At 44.6% G+C, this 15,236-nt stretch overlaps 1 protein-coding gene across 1 annotated transcript in view; it reads left to right on the top strand.

Moving 5' to 3' along the window:
• The window catches only part of SLC7A14 (solute carrier family 7 member 14), a 73,056-nt gene that overhangs the window by 47,616 nt on the left and 10,204 nt on the right, over positions 1-15,236 (top strand). The window contains exons 3-4 of the mRNA XM_048506819.1: positions 7,071-7,307; positions 9,628-9,845. Coding sequence (XP_048362776.1) covers positions 7,071-7,307; positions 9,628-9,845 — 455 coding nt within the window. The remainder of the gene's footprint in view (positions 1-7,070; positions 7,308-9,627; positions 9,846-15,236) is intronic.

The following is a 15,236-nucleotide window of genomic DNA, read 5'->3' as shown; positions in this document are numbered from 1 at the left end:
TTTCTGGCTCACCTGGCAGGCATTTTCTCTGACTCTGTTCCTGCAGCAACCATTTTTCCCCCCCCTGCCAAGCAGGGTATTTTTAAAAATCAGCACGAGAATATGATTATGTTGCTATACTGTTGTAATGATTGTTATTCTGTGAATTCCCAGCTTTCTGTCCCCCTTGCTTGTGAAGATATGCCTTTTTTCTTTATCTGTTGAAGGGAGGAGTGCCTCTTGAAAGCCCATAACCTTTCCATCCCCCCCCCCCCCAAAAAAAAACTTGTTGGTCTCTAATGCAGGCCAACACAGCTACCCTCTGAAACTTTTCCCTTGTATCTCTGCAGAAATAAACAGAAATAAAACATCTTTAGGACATTTTAAAGAGGCCTGGGGTTTTTTTCATTTTGTGTTCCCACAACATGGACGTTTCCTCTGCTTGCAGATCATCTGCATGCGATTTCTGTGTAAAAAGTAGATGAATAAAATTTGCTTTGCCTAGCGATTCTGTGCACACGTCATTTTTCCTTTTTTTGTTTTGTTTTCAGGGGGATGTCTGTGAAGCTACAGGGACATAAATATGCACATACTGCAGCTTCACTAATTGTGTCAATGTAGCTTCTCAGATATCCCCCTCAAAACAAAAAACAGGAAAAACAACAGGTGTGCTGGATTGCTAGGCAAAACAAACACTATCTACTTTTTACAGTGAAATGACGCAGAGGAAACCTCCATGGGGAATATTCACAAAGCAGCACACAAAATGACGGGTGGAAGCGGTGGAAATGAAAGTAAGAGGTTTGGATGGCAGAAATAAAGCATTTCCTGCCTGCTTTTGTTCGCTCAGCAGGCAGGAAATGTTGTTAGCCCGGGTTTAGGGGGAAAGATCACTAGTTTAGCAATTTTTGAAAAACCTGAGTTGAGAGAAATAAAACGGGCTGATGTCATTTTGCGGGACAGAGATCTGCAAAGTTCTTCACCAAAACACTTTTTATGACATCTTCAGGACATTATATTTATGTTGTGCAGAATCCAACTTGCTTTAAAAAAAAGAGAACTGGGAATACGTAGAACCTGCCACAACTATCATTACCATACTGTAGTGCTATAAAACTGATATTGTGCTAATTTTTTAAAAAAATTGCAAACGCTCTCATGGCCCAGGTGAGAAGGGTGGCACCTGCGGGATTGGGGCAGGGAAACCTGCTATATAAAGGCTCTGTTGCTGCTGTGCTTTATTTGCAATCACATGGGCAGTGCAGGAAACCAGAACATCTCGTCCCATGTAAAAGACACTTTTAGCTTCCGCCATGGTTTAACCACCTATCAAATTTTCTTACATGGTTTAGCAAAGGGCTGGGCAAATCCCAGGTATCAGGTCGCCATGAAACTTAGAAATGTCACTGTGGTGCTTAGTATTTTGAACAATTATTTTATTCTAGTATCTCTCAGCAGTCCTCAGTGAATAACAGAAGGGGGTCCCCAGTTTTTTCACTGGTAAAAAAAGAAGGGGGTCCCCTTTGGCCACGAAAAGGATTTTGTTAGGATAGGAAATTAAAGAGAGGAATTGGCAGAAATTGAGCAAAAAAGACTGGCTGGATCCAACCCAAAGTTTCTTGTACGACAAAATTAAATGTGAATGAAGTTCTTGTCGTTGTTTGTTTTCTGCTGCTCCAACGACAAGGACCAGGAGTAATAGGTTCAAGGTGAAGGAAAAGAGATTCCACCAAACATCAGGAAAAACTTCCTAAGGACTATTCAACAGTTAAATGCACTACCTCGGAGTGTGGTGGAGTCTCCTTCTTTGGAGATTTTTTAAACAGAGTTTGGATGACCATCTGTCTAGAGTGCTTTGATTGTGGGTTCCTGCATTGCAGGGGATTGGACTTGATGGCCCTTAAGGTCTCTTCCAACTCTATGATTCGATGATTCTACCACCAGTGATACTTTTCAGTATGCCACTTGAGGCTCTTGTAAGCACCATTGTCCCATATTGCAGGAAAGCGGGCAAGACTATTGCCTGATTGGGCTTGTGGTTACTAAGTGGTTCCTATCTTGAAACAGCCACTTTAAGAGGATTGGCTGAGCTGTGAGCCTTCCTGAGGTATGGGCCTCGTGTCTAAGATAAAAGCAAATGTGGTTCTTTTGGTTGACGATAATTGCAAATGTGGATTTCTACAGACCATGTACCAAGAGTCATGGCTTTACACCGTTCACTGATGGTGGATGAATTCATTTCTTAACCATTTGCCGTTTGTACTGGCTCTAATATTCAATTAATTGGAGCTTTGGAGAGCAATAACAGATCTATGAAAAAAGTGGCAAGGTTAAATTATGGTTAGAGGCTAGCTTCTTGTCAAGTGATGACAATGAGGGTTACTCTTATGTATTATTTATACACTACTTCTGTCCTGGTTTTAATAAGGTTATAAGAAACTGTGTAGATAAAATTTGGGGGTAGCAATAATTAGAAAGTGTATTTAGTATGTAACCCTAAAGGATGATATATGAGTCTAGATCCCAAATTTAGGGGCTAGAGCCCCAAAACTGTCAAAGCCGAATGGCTAAAGCTGTGTTTCCAATAGCCAAAGCAAGCTTTTTATCTGAATGAAAACTGTGCACTCTTGATCCCCCCCTCCAAAGAGTTACTCCGAAATTGAGCTGAGTTTGGAGTTAATCTCCCTCTAAATTTCTGTGTGAGTCATTGTTCTAGACATGTCTCCTAATAGAAGGAGCAGTATCTCATGCAGAGATCCAATAGGCAACCTCCTTTGGGAGTAGAAGGTTTATGCTATGGCTTAGCTTCAGTAGTGGCAAAATGACCTAATCCCACGTGAAACAAAAACACAACAGAATTATAGCTCCACCCCTCACCCCCATCTCACCCTCCGGAAGTTGTTTGAAAGGAGGCCAGCTCAGTACAGTGTTTCATGCAGATATGCAATAATTCCACCAGATATGGAGGCATAAATGGAATTATATGCTACCACTTAGAACAGTGACTCATGCAGAGATATAGAAGGCAGCCTCCTTGGCGAGCGGGTCATTTTGGGCTCATTAGTGCCTTTTATTATTTACAGTGCAATCCTGATAAGAGTTACACCCTTCCAGGCTTATTGACTTCAGTAGTCTTAGAAGGGTATAGCTCTGCTCAAGACTGCACTGTCAATCTCTATTTAACGATATGCTAGGAGCTACATCACAGCCTACTAGTCGGTCCTGGCCCCCACTTTTGGAATTAACTGGGCTGAAAAATTCGAGCAAATCATAAATAGAAAACCAGTCAAAGTCCCAAATTGGTGCCTCTGCACAGCTTAGAATTGGCTCAAAATTGTACCTGTCTGGCGGAGGCTGGGATTCACTTTTCAATTACAGGGTTTGACAACCCAGGCTGGTTGTTGCTGCTTTAGATCTAAGTGATGTTAATAATAGTCTGTCTTTCAGAACGGAGAAAGAAGAGCAGCCTTGAATCATTAACAAAGTCTACCAGTATAAACACAGAGCGGGGCTGTTTGCAAAGGATGGATGTTATCGGTGCCTCTGTTCACATTGCAATTGTTTCTCTGTTATAGGGAAGGGCATTTTTTTTTAAGCCCAGAGATTACAGCAATATCAGGTAGAATGAAACACAGGCCCAGGGGATCTTATGACCTGGAGGGTCACAGTCTGCAGATGGATTTGCTGCCCCAGATATCGCTGTAAGCACAGTTAGGCCCCTTCCGCACATGCAGAATAATGCACTTTCAATCCACTTTCACAATTATTTGCAAGTGGATTTTGCTATTCCGCACAGTAAAATCCAGCTGCAAGGTGCATTGAAAGTGGATTGAAAGTGCATTATTCTGTATGTGCAGAAGGGGCCCTGGTGATCCACTACAGACCGTCTCACTGGGGCTTAAATGGTTTTGAGCACAAGTCCCCCCTTTTGAAGAGCATTCTGTAACCTGCATCTCTTCAACCCCCAAAAAGGCCAGGAGCGGCCAATGATGTTTTCAAAGGGTTTAATCTTTTTATTTATTTATTTATTTACTTGCCTGATTTATTATTGCATTCACTTTTTTTTTCATCCCCCCCCCCCCCCCCCCCGGTCAGTCGTAACGCTTTCCAGGAGGAAACGCAGATGCTGAAACGCTTTTGCTTTCACGCTTGTTGGGATGAAATCCCGTGGGCAGTACGCCTCTGCGTGCAGCCACTGCAACCCCGCTAATGCTGGAATGCGGCACTGAATGTGGTGCCAGTATCCCAGCATAGCAGGGGCAGGCCAGGGTAGGAATCATTAGTTGTCCCCCTCCCAGACATTTGGCGTACTATGCAAGCAGGCATGGATTGAGGTCTTCGTGAGCTCCTGCTTCTCCCATGGCAGACAGGACAAATCACCCCTGTCTTGGAGGCCATTAAAGTCAAGAGGCATTTCCTGCTGTGCGACCTTGTTTCAGCTGGGATAAATTCTCAGGAACTGCCCTTTTCTCTTGGCAGAAAAGCACTTTTTTTATCAGACCTTTACTAGCAAAGCAGATTGATGCCTGAACTGGGTGGCGTGGTTGGAGCCCTGGACTAAGATCTGGGGGAAGCAGGTTCGAATCCCCACTCTGCAGGGGAAGGTTGCTGGGTGACCATGGGCCAGCCACACACTCCCACCAAATCTACCTTGCAGGGCTGTAAACGGAGGAGAGGAGAACGATGGAAGCCTCTTAGCGTCCCCACTGGGAGGAAAGGCCCGGTATAAGTGAAGTCAGCACAGAAGAACTGCCAGAGAAGAAAGATGGTTTTTAAAGTTACCATCAAATGACTGTAATGCCTCTCAATGCCCCATCCGTCAGTGTGATATGACAAACAAATGACGAGGGTCACTCTATTATAGAGAAGCCAGATGAGAGCCAGATGGTCACTCTATTTAATTTATGCTTCCGTTTTGCGCAAATACCATTAGGCACACTCTAACCATTTATGCTGTTTAAAAAAAAGAAAACCAGTGGTTACTTCTCCAGCTGGGTGCTGTAAAATCTGCAAAGCGCGGATTTGAACAGAAAGGCAATCTGGCTTTAATTGACATCATCAGTATTTATTTTTGCCTCCTTTGTCTCTCTCACTTCCTCTAATGGTCAGACCACATGTGATGTCGAGGGTGTGATCAGATGATCCGCCATTCAGTTTAGTTGCAAAAAGTAGCTGAGTGGTGGGGCTAGCTCTGCCAGCGTTGAGCACATGTAGGGCTGATGGAAGGGGGAGGGGTTAGCTCTTCCTAGGTTGCCAATCTCTTGGTGGTGGCTGGAGATCTCCAATTGGCCATGCTGGCAGGGGCTGATGGGATTTGGAGTCCATGAACATCTGGAGAGCTGCAGGTTGCAGACCCCTGTATCATAGCGGATCTCCAGGCAACACAAATCAGTTCACTTGGAAAAAATGGGCCCTTTAGAATGTGGATTCCATGGTGTTATGCCCCATTTAAGTCCCTCCCCCCAACCCTGCCTTCCTCAGGCTCCACCCCCAAAGTCTGCGGGTCTTTCCCAACCCTGAGCCAGCAACCCTAATTGTGCTGTCTCCACATTAAAAAAAATGCCCATCTGGACTGCTTTTTAACTAGTGGAGGGCGGGGGGAGTGTGCTATGGAATGGTATGTATCTCCCAATCTCATCAAATCTCAGAAGTTAATCAGGGTTGGTACCTGGATGAGAGACCACCAAGGAAAGCTCTGTAGAGGAAGGCTATGGCAAACCACCTCCACTTCTCACTTATCTTGAAATTGCAGTGCTGGGGTTGCCCTAGGTTGGTTGTGATTTGGCAGCTCATATCTGCATACATAAGAGGGAAAGACAGGGTAGGAAAAATACAGGAGCCTTTCTTTTTCTGCACTGGAGTTAGATCCAACCTGGGGAAGGGTGATCAGTTTTTGATAAGGGGAGCAGGATGGGAAAGCAACATGGCCCAAATTCCCTGCTGACATGGCTTTCCTCAGTGACTAGTTGGCTTAAGGAAAGACTAAATGCATGAAACTTAAAGTATTTTTTTTTTGCAATGGGTGGGATTTCCCAACTAACCAGCATAGTCTCGTAGTTAAGTGTGGCTAATTCTAATGTGGAAAACTGGGTTCGATTCCCCACTCTCGTGGAACCTGCTGGGTGACCTTGACCCTTCTTTGGAGGTTTTTAAGGAGAGGCTCAATGGCCTTCTGTCAGGAGTGCTTTGATTGGGTGTTCCTGCATTGCAGGGGGTTGGACTTGATGGCCCTTGGGGTCTCTTCCAACTCTATGATTCTATGACCAGTCACAGTTCTGTCAGAACTCTCTCAGCCCGTGTGGAGACCACCTCTGAAGGTCTCTCATCTTGAAAACTCTTTGGGGTTGCAATAAATCAACTGTGACTTGAAGGCACATTCCACCACTAGAACTTCCCACAGCAGTCCAGTGGAATTTATTACTGAGAAGATCTGAAGACAGCATTCTATCCACTACACCACCCTGGCTAGATTGTGAAAGATTGCCTCTCTCACAAAATATGTCCACCAAACCCATGAACTAACATTCACTAATACTACTGAAGAAGAAGAAGAAGAAGAGGAGGAGGAGGAGGAGGAGGAGTTTGGATTTATATCCCCACTTTCTCTCCTGCAGGAGACTCAAAGGGGCTGACAATCTCCTTGCCCTTCCCCCTCACAACAAACACCCTGTGAGGTGGGTGGGGCTGAGAGACCTCCGAGAAGCTGTGACTAGCCCAAGGTCACCCAGCTGGCGTGTGTGGGAGTGCACAGGCTAACCTGAATTCCCCAGATAAGCCTCCACAACTCAAGCGGCAGGAATCAAACCCGGTTCCTCCAGATCAGAATGCACCTGCTCTTAGCCTCTACGCCACTGAAGCCTTTGACTGCACTGGTCCAGTGTAAGATCCAGCTGGCCATGCTGTCTAGATAGTTAACAGATAGTTAACAGATAGCACAAACAGTTAATTTAATTTTGCATTGATAATCCAAAACTGGGGATTTGAATGTTTCCTTGGATTTTAGACAGCAGATTGGTAAAAGCTCTGGTATATAATTGGTTTTCTTGATTTCTCCACCACTTTCTTATGGTTGCATGCGTGTCTCTGTCCAGGGGTCTGCTATGCCGAGTTTGGAGTGCGTGTTCCCAAAACCACCGGCTCTGCCTACACCTACAGCTATGTCACAGTGGGAGAGTTCGTAGCATTTTTCATTGGATGGAACCTAATCCTGGAATACCTGATTGGCACAGCAGCGGGAGCCAGTGCTTTAAGCAGCATGTTCGATTCCTTGGCCAATCACACCATCAGCCGCTGGATGATTGACAGCGTTGGGACTTTAAATGGACTGGGTGAGAATTCGCTTTTGACGTGTATTGTATTATGTATTTATTTAATTGGCTCATATGCCACTCTTCCCCTTCCAGGCACAGCGTTTTATAGAAAACAATGAAATCAATTTAAAACAGCATATCGACCCTTTCGACTGACGGCAGCAGCACATTTACATTACAGTCCTGAACCTAGTAAGGAAAGAGGGTGGAAGAAGATGGAAGGTGGGAAAAGGGGGAGGCTGAGATGGAAAAAAACATAGCTGTCTCAACAGTATGCCTTGTGGAACAACTCTGCCTGAGAGGCCCTGTGGAACTGCATCAGATTCCACAGGACCTGGGTCTCATTGGACAGAGCATTCTACCAGGTTGGGGCCAAGGCTGAAAAAACCCTGACCCTGGTTGAAACAAGACTGACATCTTTCAGGCCAGGGACCACCAGCAGATTTTCCTTCACTGAGTGCAGTGATCTTTAGGGGGGGTATACCAGGAGAAACGGTCCTGCATCTGGTAGCGATTTGTGTCTGTTGGATTCTGAAAGGCAAATAAATGAGTACACTGGAAATCAGAGGATGTCCAATTGCAAATGCTGTGGGCATCTTTTCAACAACACTTTGCTGGGCAGGATCTTTCAACCTGTGTGGGTCCTTTGTTAGCTCATATGTCAGTGAACTCCAGCCCAGAGCTAGGAATCCATGGCCAGTTTTTATCAGCAAGGCCAAATTCGGAAACAATTCCTGCCTTTTTTTTTTTGGATACTTCCTGTACATCTGTCCAGTGTGTCATTATGTGCTACTGACATATTCATCCTACGCACAATTACCCTGATCTAGAGAACTTTGTGCACCCGGGTGGATCTCAAGCATTCAGGGAATTCCTAGTTCGTTTCAGCAGAGAATGCCACTGCACTTACATAAAGGAAAGCTCATGTAGAGTGGCTCCGGAATAGAAATGCATAATGAAAATAATTTGGGCAGAGAAAGTCCATCTGGACTTTCTGTGATCTGTGCAAAGCTCTGAGATTTGATTAGCAGTGAGCCCTTTCACAAAGTATTTTGTATTGTGTTATGAGCAGTATGAGCAGATGGGATTATAACCTCCACTGATTTCAAATTTAAAGCTGGTCCCCATGGTGAAATTTGGTGAACACATAAAGCTGCCTCATACTGAGTCTGACAGTCAGTGTCAAGATCGGTATTGTCTGCTCTGACTGGAAACGGCGCATCAGGGTGTGAAGCAGAGGATTTTGGTCTCCCCTACTGCCTGATCCTCATAGCTGCAGATGGCAGAGATTGAATCTGGGACCTTCTGCATGCAAAACAATTTCTCTACCATTAAGTCATGGCCCCCTGCTACCACTGATTACTATAACCCTTTCACATTTGGAAAGTTGTCATAGTCAATAGATATTGAATATTTATGAACATCCTTACACAGAGTCAAAACATCTAGCCCAGTGGTTCTCAACCTGGGGGTCGGGACCCCTTTGGGAGTTGAAGGACCCTTTCAAAGGGGTCGCCTAGGACTCTCTGCATCAGTGTTCTCCATATGTAAAATGGATAAATGTTAGGGTTGGGGGTCACCACAACATGAGGAACTGTATTAAAGGGTCGCGGCATTAGGAAGGTTGAGAACCACTGGTCTAGCCCATAGCTCACCATCTGTCTGTTACTGGTGGGCAGACTCTTAATGATGCTCCCTTGTCTCTGTTGGTTCTCAACTGAGCTGCAGAGGGGAAAGAAAGGGAAGACACATCGTTGTTACGTCTGGCATGAAAACCTGAAGTGATGTTGACAATGCTCTAAAACTCTTCCCAATCTCTGTGGTTTTTACCATAAGGATCAGGCAAAATCCTAGAGCACTGGTGATGTCACTTCCAGGTTCCAGCTGGAAGTGACACTGAAGTGTCACCAATGATCTTTTCCCCATGCCCTGCCAGTGGCCTAGCAATCCTTCTAGCCCTGTAAAGTCTAACCTGGTGGGAGAAGGCTCTTAGGTCTTCGTCCTGCTACCTGACATCTTTTTAAATGGCGATGCCTGGGGCTAGGCCTGGAATCGCGTGCATGCAAATTATTATTATTATTATTATTATTATTATTATTATTATTATTATTATTATTATTATTATTATTATTATTATTATTATTATTATTGCATTTGTATACCGCCCTCCCCCAAAGGGCTCATTATGTGCTCCACAGTGAAGTGCTCCACAGTGAAGTGATGTGTCCTCCCTCAAGGAAGTAGCATTGAAGTTGTTTCCCACCAATTCCTTTCTTTGGCATTCTTTACTTCCTTCTGGAATAAGAGGTCTGACACGGTGCCCTTCCCCCCTTCATAGGTAAAGGAGAAGAATCCTACCCAGATCTGTTGGCCTTGGCCATTGCTGTCATGGTAACCATTATCGTTGCCCTGGGTGTGAAAAACTCAGTGGGATTTAACAACGTCCTCAATGTCATTAACCTGGTTGTGTGGATCTTCATGATGATCGCTGGACTCTTCTATGTCAACGGAGAAAACTGGGATCAGGGTCAGTTCCTGCCATTTGGATGGTCAGGGGTGAGTGTCTCACAGATTGTGCCTTTTTCAGCCTGAAAGGTCAAGGCTGCACAGGAGAATACAGTCCGAATTTCCCAGTGAAGGCCTCCTGTCCAGATCCTTTCTTCTAACCTTTCATCCTCTTTCCATCATCATACCTGAAGTGCTGTCAAGTTGCAACTGACTTGACTCCAGCAAGGGCTTCAAGACAAATGAGAAGCCAAGGTGGTTTGCCATTGCCTTCCTCTGCAGAGTCTTCCTGGGTGGTCTCCCATCAAAGTACTGACTGTGCTTAGCTTCCAAAATTGGGCTATATACCATGCAGTCTTCCCTTCCTTTTCTGTCACAGCAATATAGGTAGTCTCCTTCCTTCCTTCCTTCCTTCCTTCCTTCCTTCCTTCCTTCCTTCCTTCCTTCCTCCCTTCCTCCCTTCCTCCCTCCCTCCCTTCCTCCCTCCCTCCCTCCCTCCCTCCCTCCCTCCCTCCTTCCTTCCTTCCTTCCTTCCTTCCTTCCTTCCTTCCTTCCTTCCTTCCTTCCTTCCTTCCTTCCTTCCTTCCTTAGAACTATGAACTCTAGAGAACCTTCTGGGATGTTTGCCCTAGACTTTCTAAAAATGGAGTCTTGGCCATCCCCAACTATCTGTTCTTTGATTAAATGTTCCTTGCTTTTCTTAGCCCCTTTCAAATATGTAAGATTCAAAATGGGCCACTGTTGGAATTGTCAGATGTAATGGAATTAACAGTGCTGTAACGTCATTAGTGTTCCCTCTGAAAAGTTGACGGCAACCCATGAATTAATACTGAAGCCAGAAGCCAGAATTGCACAGTCACTATGCAAGTGCTAGCAAGAAAACAGGTCGCTGAAAAACCATGTTGTTAAAGGTGCAGTGTAACAGAATATAAACAACTTGGTCACAGCTCAGTGGATGTTTACTCAGAAGTAACTCCCACTCTTTCCAGTGCTGTTTGCCTTTGAAGGCTGCCATCTCATATACGCAAGAGTAGTCATTACTAAGCTCAGTGGGATATACCTCTGACTAAATATGTTTGGAATCTGGCCACTATGTGGTCGTAATTGTTTCTTTTCATTGGTTCTCTGTTGATTAGGTTTTAATGAAGTGCTAATTTCAGGTAGCCAGCTCAAGGTTGACAAAGGACCTCGGTAGGGTTTAATGCCACAGAGTCCACCTTCCAAAGCAGCCATTTCCTCCCGGAGAAGCGGAATACATGTTTTAAATAAAAAAGTAATAAACAAGCTATTTATATAGTCTGGAGATCCATTTTAATTCCGGGAGATCTCCAGTCCCTGTCTGGAGGTTGGCTACCCACTGGCTGCTGTTGTTTATGGTTATTATTTTTATGCTATGGATATTTTTAGCTGTCATGATTGCATTGCTATTGTTATTGTTTTAACTCTTATTGTATACTAACTGTTGTGGGTTTTCTGGGCTCTGTGGCCGTGGACTGGTAAGAACATAAGAACATAAGAACAAGCCAGCTGGATCAGACCAAAGTCCATCTAGTCCAGCTCTCTGCTACTCGCAGTGGCCCACCAGGTGCCTTTGGGAGCTCACATGCAGGATGTGAAAGCAATGGCCTTCTGCGGCTGTTGCTCCCGATCACCTGGTCTGTTAAGGCATTTGCAATCTCAGACCAAAGAGGATCAAGATTGGTAGCCATTAATCGACTTCTCCTCCATAAATCTGTCCAAGCCCCTTTTAAAGCTATCCAGGTTAGTGGCCATCACCACCTCCTGTGGCGGCATATTCCAAACACCAATCACACGTTGCGTGAAGAAGTGTTTCCTTTTATTAGTCCTAATTCTTCCCCCCAGCATTTTCAATGTATGCCCCCTGGTTCTAGTATTGTGAGAAAGAAAGTAGTTTTTGCTTCTAATGTTTGGTCCAGTTCTGTGAATGTGAAGATGCCAGCCACAGATGTGGGCAAAACATTAGGAACAAAAACTATCAGACCACATTTGCACCGCTTGGAAAACCCATGACAGCCAGTTAATTCTGGCCATGAAAGCCTTTGATAACCTTTTAAAAAATAATTTGGATTGTTGTAAGCCTCCTTGAGTGTTATTTTAATAACAACATATTTTCTAAAATAAATAACCAATGGGACTGATTGTTGCTTCCAAACGTCTCCAGATTGGGCCCAGTGGGCTTTAAAGTTCGTCCTATAAAATATACAGATGGATAAGCAATGCTATGAAAACCACCAAAGAGCATACTAAATAGGTTAGAATCTGAATCTGACACCCTTTGCCTATTAATGTTGCCTCTATGAAACACAGTGGGAGCAAATTAATTATGTGTTCCTGCTTTGATTATGTGCTCCTGCATTGAAGGGGTTGGACTTGATGGCCCTTGGGGTCTCTTCCAACTCTATGATTCTATGATTCTAAATTAATGTCCAACATCTCAAACAAGGTAGACAGTAAAAGGACTGCTGGGTCACCCAAACGTGGTTGGAGAAAACGAATGCCAACCAACCCATTTTCTGGGCCCTCACCTGATTGAACTCTTGCCAAGCTTGTGGTGCCAAGGAAACCACACCTACTCTGCAAGTAAGCCAGACAATGGCTTCCTACCATGTTGGGAATGTTTTACAATAAATGTACACAAAACAAGAAAGCAACAGAAGAAGAAGAAGAAGAGTTTGGATTTATATCCCCCCTTTCTCTCCTGCAGGAGACTCAAAGGGGCTGACAATCTCCTTGCCCTTCCCCCCTCACAACAAACACCCTGTGAGGTAGGTGGGGCTGAGAGAGCTCCGAGAAGCTGTGACCAGCCCAAGGTCACCCAGCTGGCGTGTGTGGGAGTGTACAGGCTAATCTGAATTCCCCAGATAAGCCTCCACAGCTCAGGTGGCAGAGGTGGGAATCAAATCCGGTTCCTCCAGATTAGATACATGAGCTCTTAACCTCCTATGCCACTGCTGCTCTTGCCTCTTTGAGGTTGCCACAGGTCAGCTGTGACATAGCAGCACTTTCCACTATATATGCCATTCTACATGCAGGAGAGGAAGCGTAGATAGAAAACAGCCCCACCCGCATTCACAATTTTTCTTCGGCTAATTGAGTACTCCTGCACTTCATAGTTTGAGAGCCTGTGCCAAACACATCATGAGTTGCACACCACAAAATGATATGGAATTCCGAGGGAACTTGCATAATTATTAGAGTTGAATGGAATGTCTGATAGCAAAGATTTCCATCACTAAACGGTGCTTTGGGGGGAATGAAATTTCCCAGAACCTCCCTTCCTCTTTCATGCCCCGTCACTGGTATTTTTGGCTGTTTTGCCACTGCCGTTTTTTCCCATTCTCATATTGGTCTCTTCCTGCTAGTTTGCTGTCTCGTAGCTGCTGGGATTTGGCAACATGACAAAGTCACGGCGAGCATCATGCAAATGAATAGAATTGCCTGAACTTTGCACGAGCTTTGTTTGCTCCAGTGATATTGGTATATAGTCAAACTGCATTGGTTATGGCCAATTCCGCACATGCAGAACAATGCACTTTCAATCCACTTTCAATGCACTTTGCAGCTGGTTGTTACTGTGCGAAATAGCAAAATCCACTTGCAAACAATTGTGAAAGTAGATTGAAAGTGCATTATTCTGCAGGTGCGGAAAGGGCCTCTGGTTCCACTGCTTGCAGGAAGGGAGCGAACAGATAAGAAAAAGGACACCAATAAAAGCAGTAATATAGCATCTGTATACTAACGTAGGTGTATTTAATATTAACAAAAGGCATCCATATAAACATCTACAGTGAAAATCATAGAGGTTCAAGTATTGTACATCCAAATTGCAAGTCTATAAATGGATAATAAATGGGACCTCAAAGGATCAAAATGCAATTTCAAAGTCAGGTTCACAGAAGCATAATAAGAAGTTCATACATTCATAAAGTTACAGGTTCACACATGTAGACAGGTACCCTGGTGAGTTCCTGTTTTGTGGATCAGAAATTCCACTGCATAAGTAATTAATGTGCGCTCTTGCCCACAACAATATAGGGACACTATCTTCATAACAGCTCATTCACTTAAAGTAGCTTAAACCATAAGCTGTGGGGTGATAAAAGCATCATCAGCAATGCTTCTATGAACCTGACTTTGAAATTTCTCTTTGATTCTATCTCATGAGGTCCCAGTGGGGGACGCCCGGAGCAGGTGTTGCCCCGGGCACCATTACCCCCCGGTACGCCTCTGGAGGGAGGACTTCAGTGGGGTTATCTCTGTATCTGCATACTGCCATAGAGTCCACCTTCCCAAGTGGCCATTTTCTCCAAAGAACTGATCCCAGGAGATCTCCAGCCACCACCTGGAGGTTAACAAGCTTACTTATTCCTCAATGTTTCTCTTCCTCAAAGCAAACAGCCAGTCCACTGCCTCCTTCGTGGAGGCGGGGCTTCGGAAGATTCCAGGATGTATCACCTCTGTGTCTGCAGGGAGTACCCATCCAGATCCACTATGGTGGATTCATCACAGGCAAATATAACAGTTATAGGAACACAATACAAACCAGTTTTCCCATATGCTGTAGATGCGTATGGCAAGAGAGCTAGCAGAGTAGCTTCTCTTTTAAAGGAGGCCAAACTGAAAACTCTCTTATTTGCGTTGGCTGTTTTTCTGTAAAAATGTTCTGTGATGTTTGCTTTGACCAGTGCGTAATGCTGCGAGGTAGGTGCATAGTTTATAAATGTTAGCAAAAGAGCTTACTGGAAATGTGATTGGGTTTGGATTTCCTGCCTTGCTAAGATCCATTTTTATCTGAGGTTGAGCAGAGGCTGCAAATAGCCACACTGGGCTGGGTCCAATTGAATTTGTTGGACTGATGTTACTTCTCTTGCAAAGATCAGGCCAGGGGCGGGGGAAGCAAAAAGGAGATTGTCAATGCTTTCCATTCCCCCCTCCCACACACACACATTAAAAAGTAAAACAGTTAGATTTTGAGTCAATTTAGCACCTTAGAGACCTACACAATGTTCAGATTATGAGCTTAGATCCCAGTTAGGTGTTGCAAAGAAGACACTCAGGATGCAGAGTTACTCACGGGTGTTACAACTCATGGGTGTTACAAAGATCCATAGGAACATCAGAAAAAAATTGTGCACCCCTATCCTAGCTCTCTTTAGCCATCTATTTTCATCCCACTCTTCCTCCAAGCCCAGGGGGCCAGGACAGAATGTATAGGTCTCCGCTTGACTTCCTACCCCCATATTTGCAACACAACAACTGTATGTGGTAAGTTAGCCTCAGTGACTGGACCGGAGTTCTCCACTGGAGGTCATGGATGGGTGGGGTTTAACCCTGGAACTCCTAGGTCCCTGTGTGACACTCTAACCCCTACACATCACTACCATCATTTAGTCTATGTTGCTTAGCCTATCTAATCTGAGC

Source organism: Sphaerodactylus townsendi, linkage group LG08, assembly GCF_021028975.2.
Source record: "Sphaerodactylus townsendi isolate TG3544 linkage group LG08, MPM_Stown_v2.3, whole genome shotgun sequence".
In the NCBI taxonomy this organism is placed as follows: Eukaryota; Metazoa; Chordata; class Lepidosauria; order Squamata; family Sphaerodactylidae; genus Sphaerodactylus; species Sphaerodactylus townsendi.
This window is presented reverse-complemented; position numbering and strand designations above follow the sequence as displayed.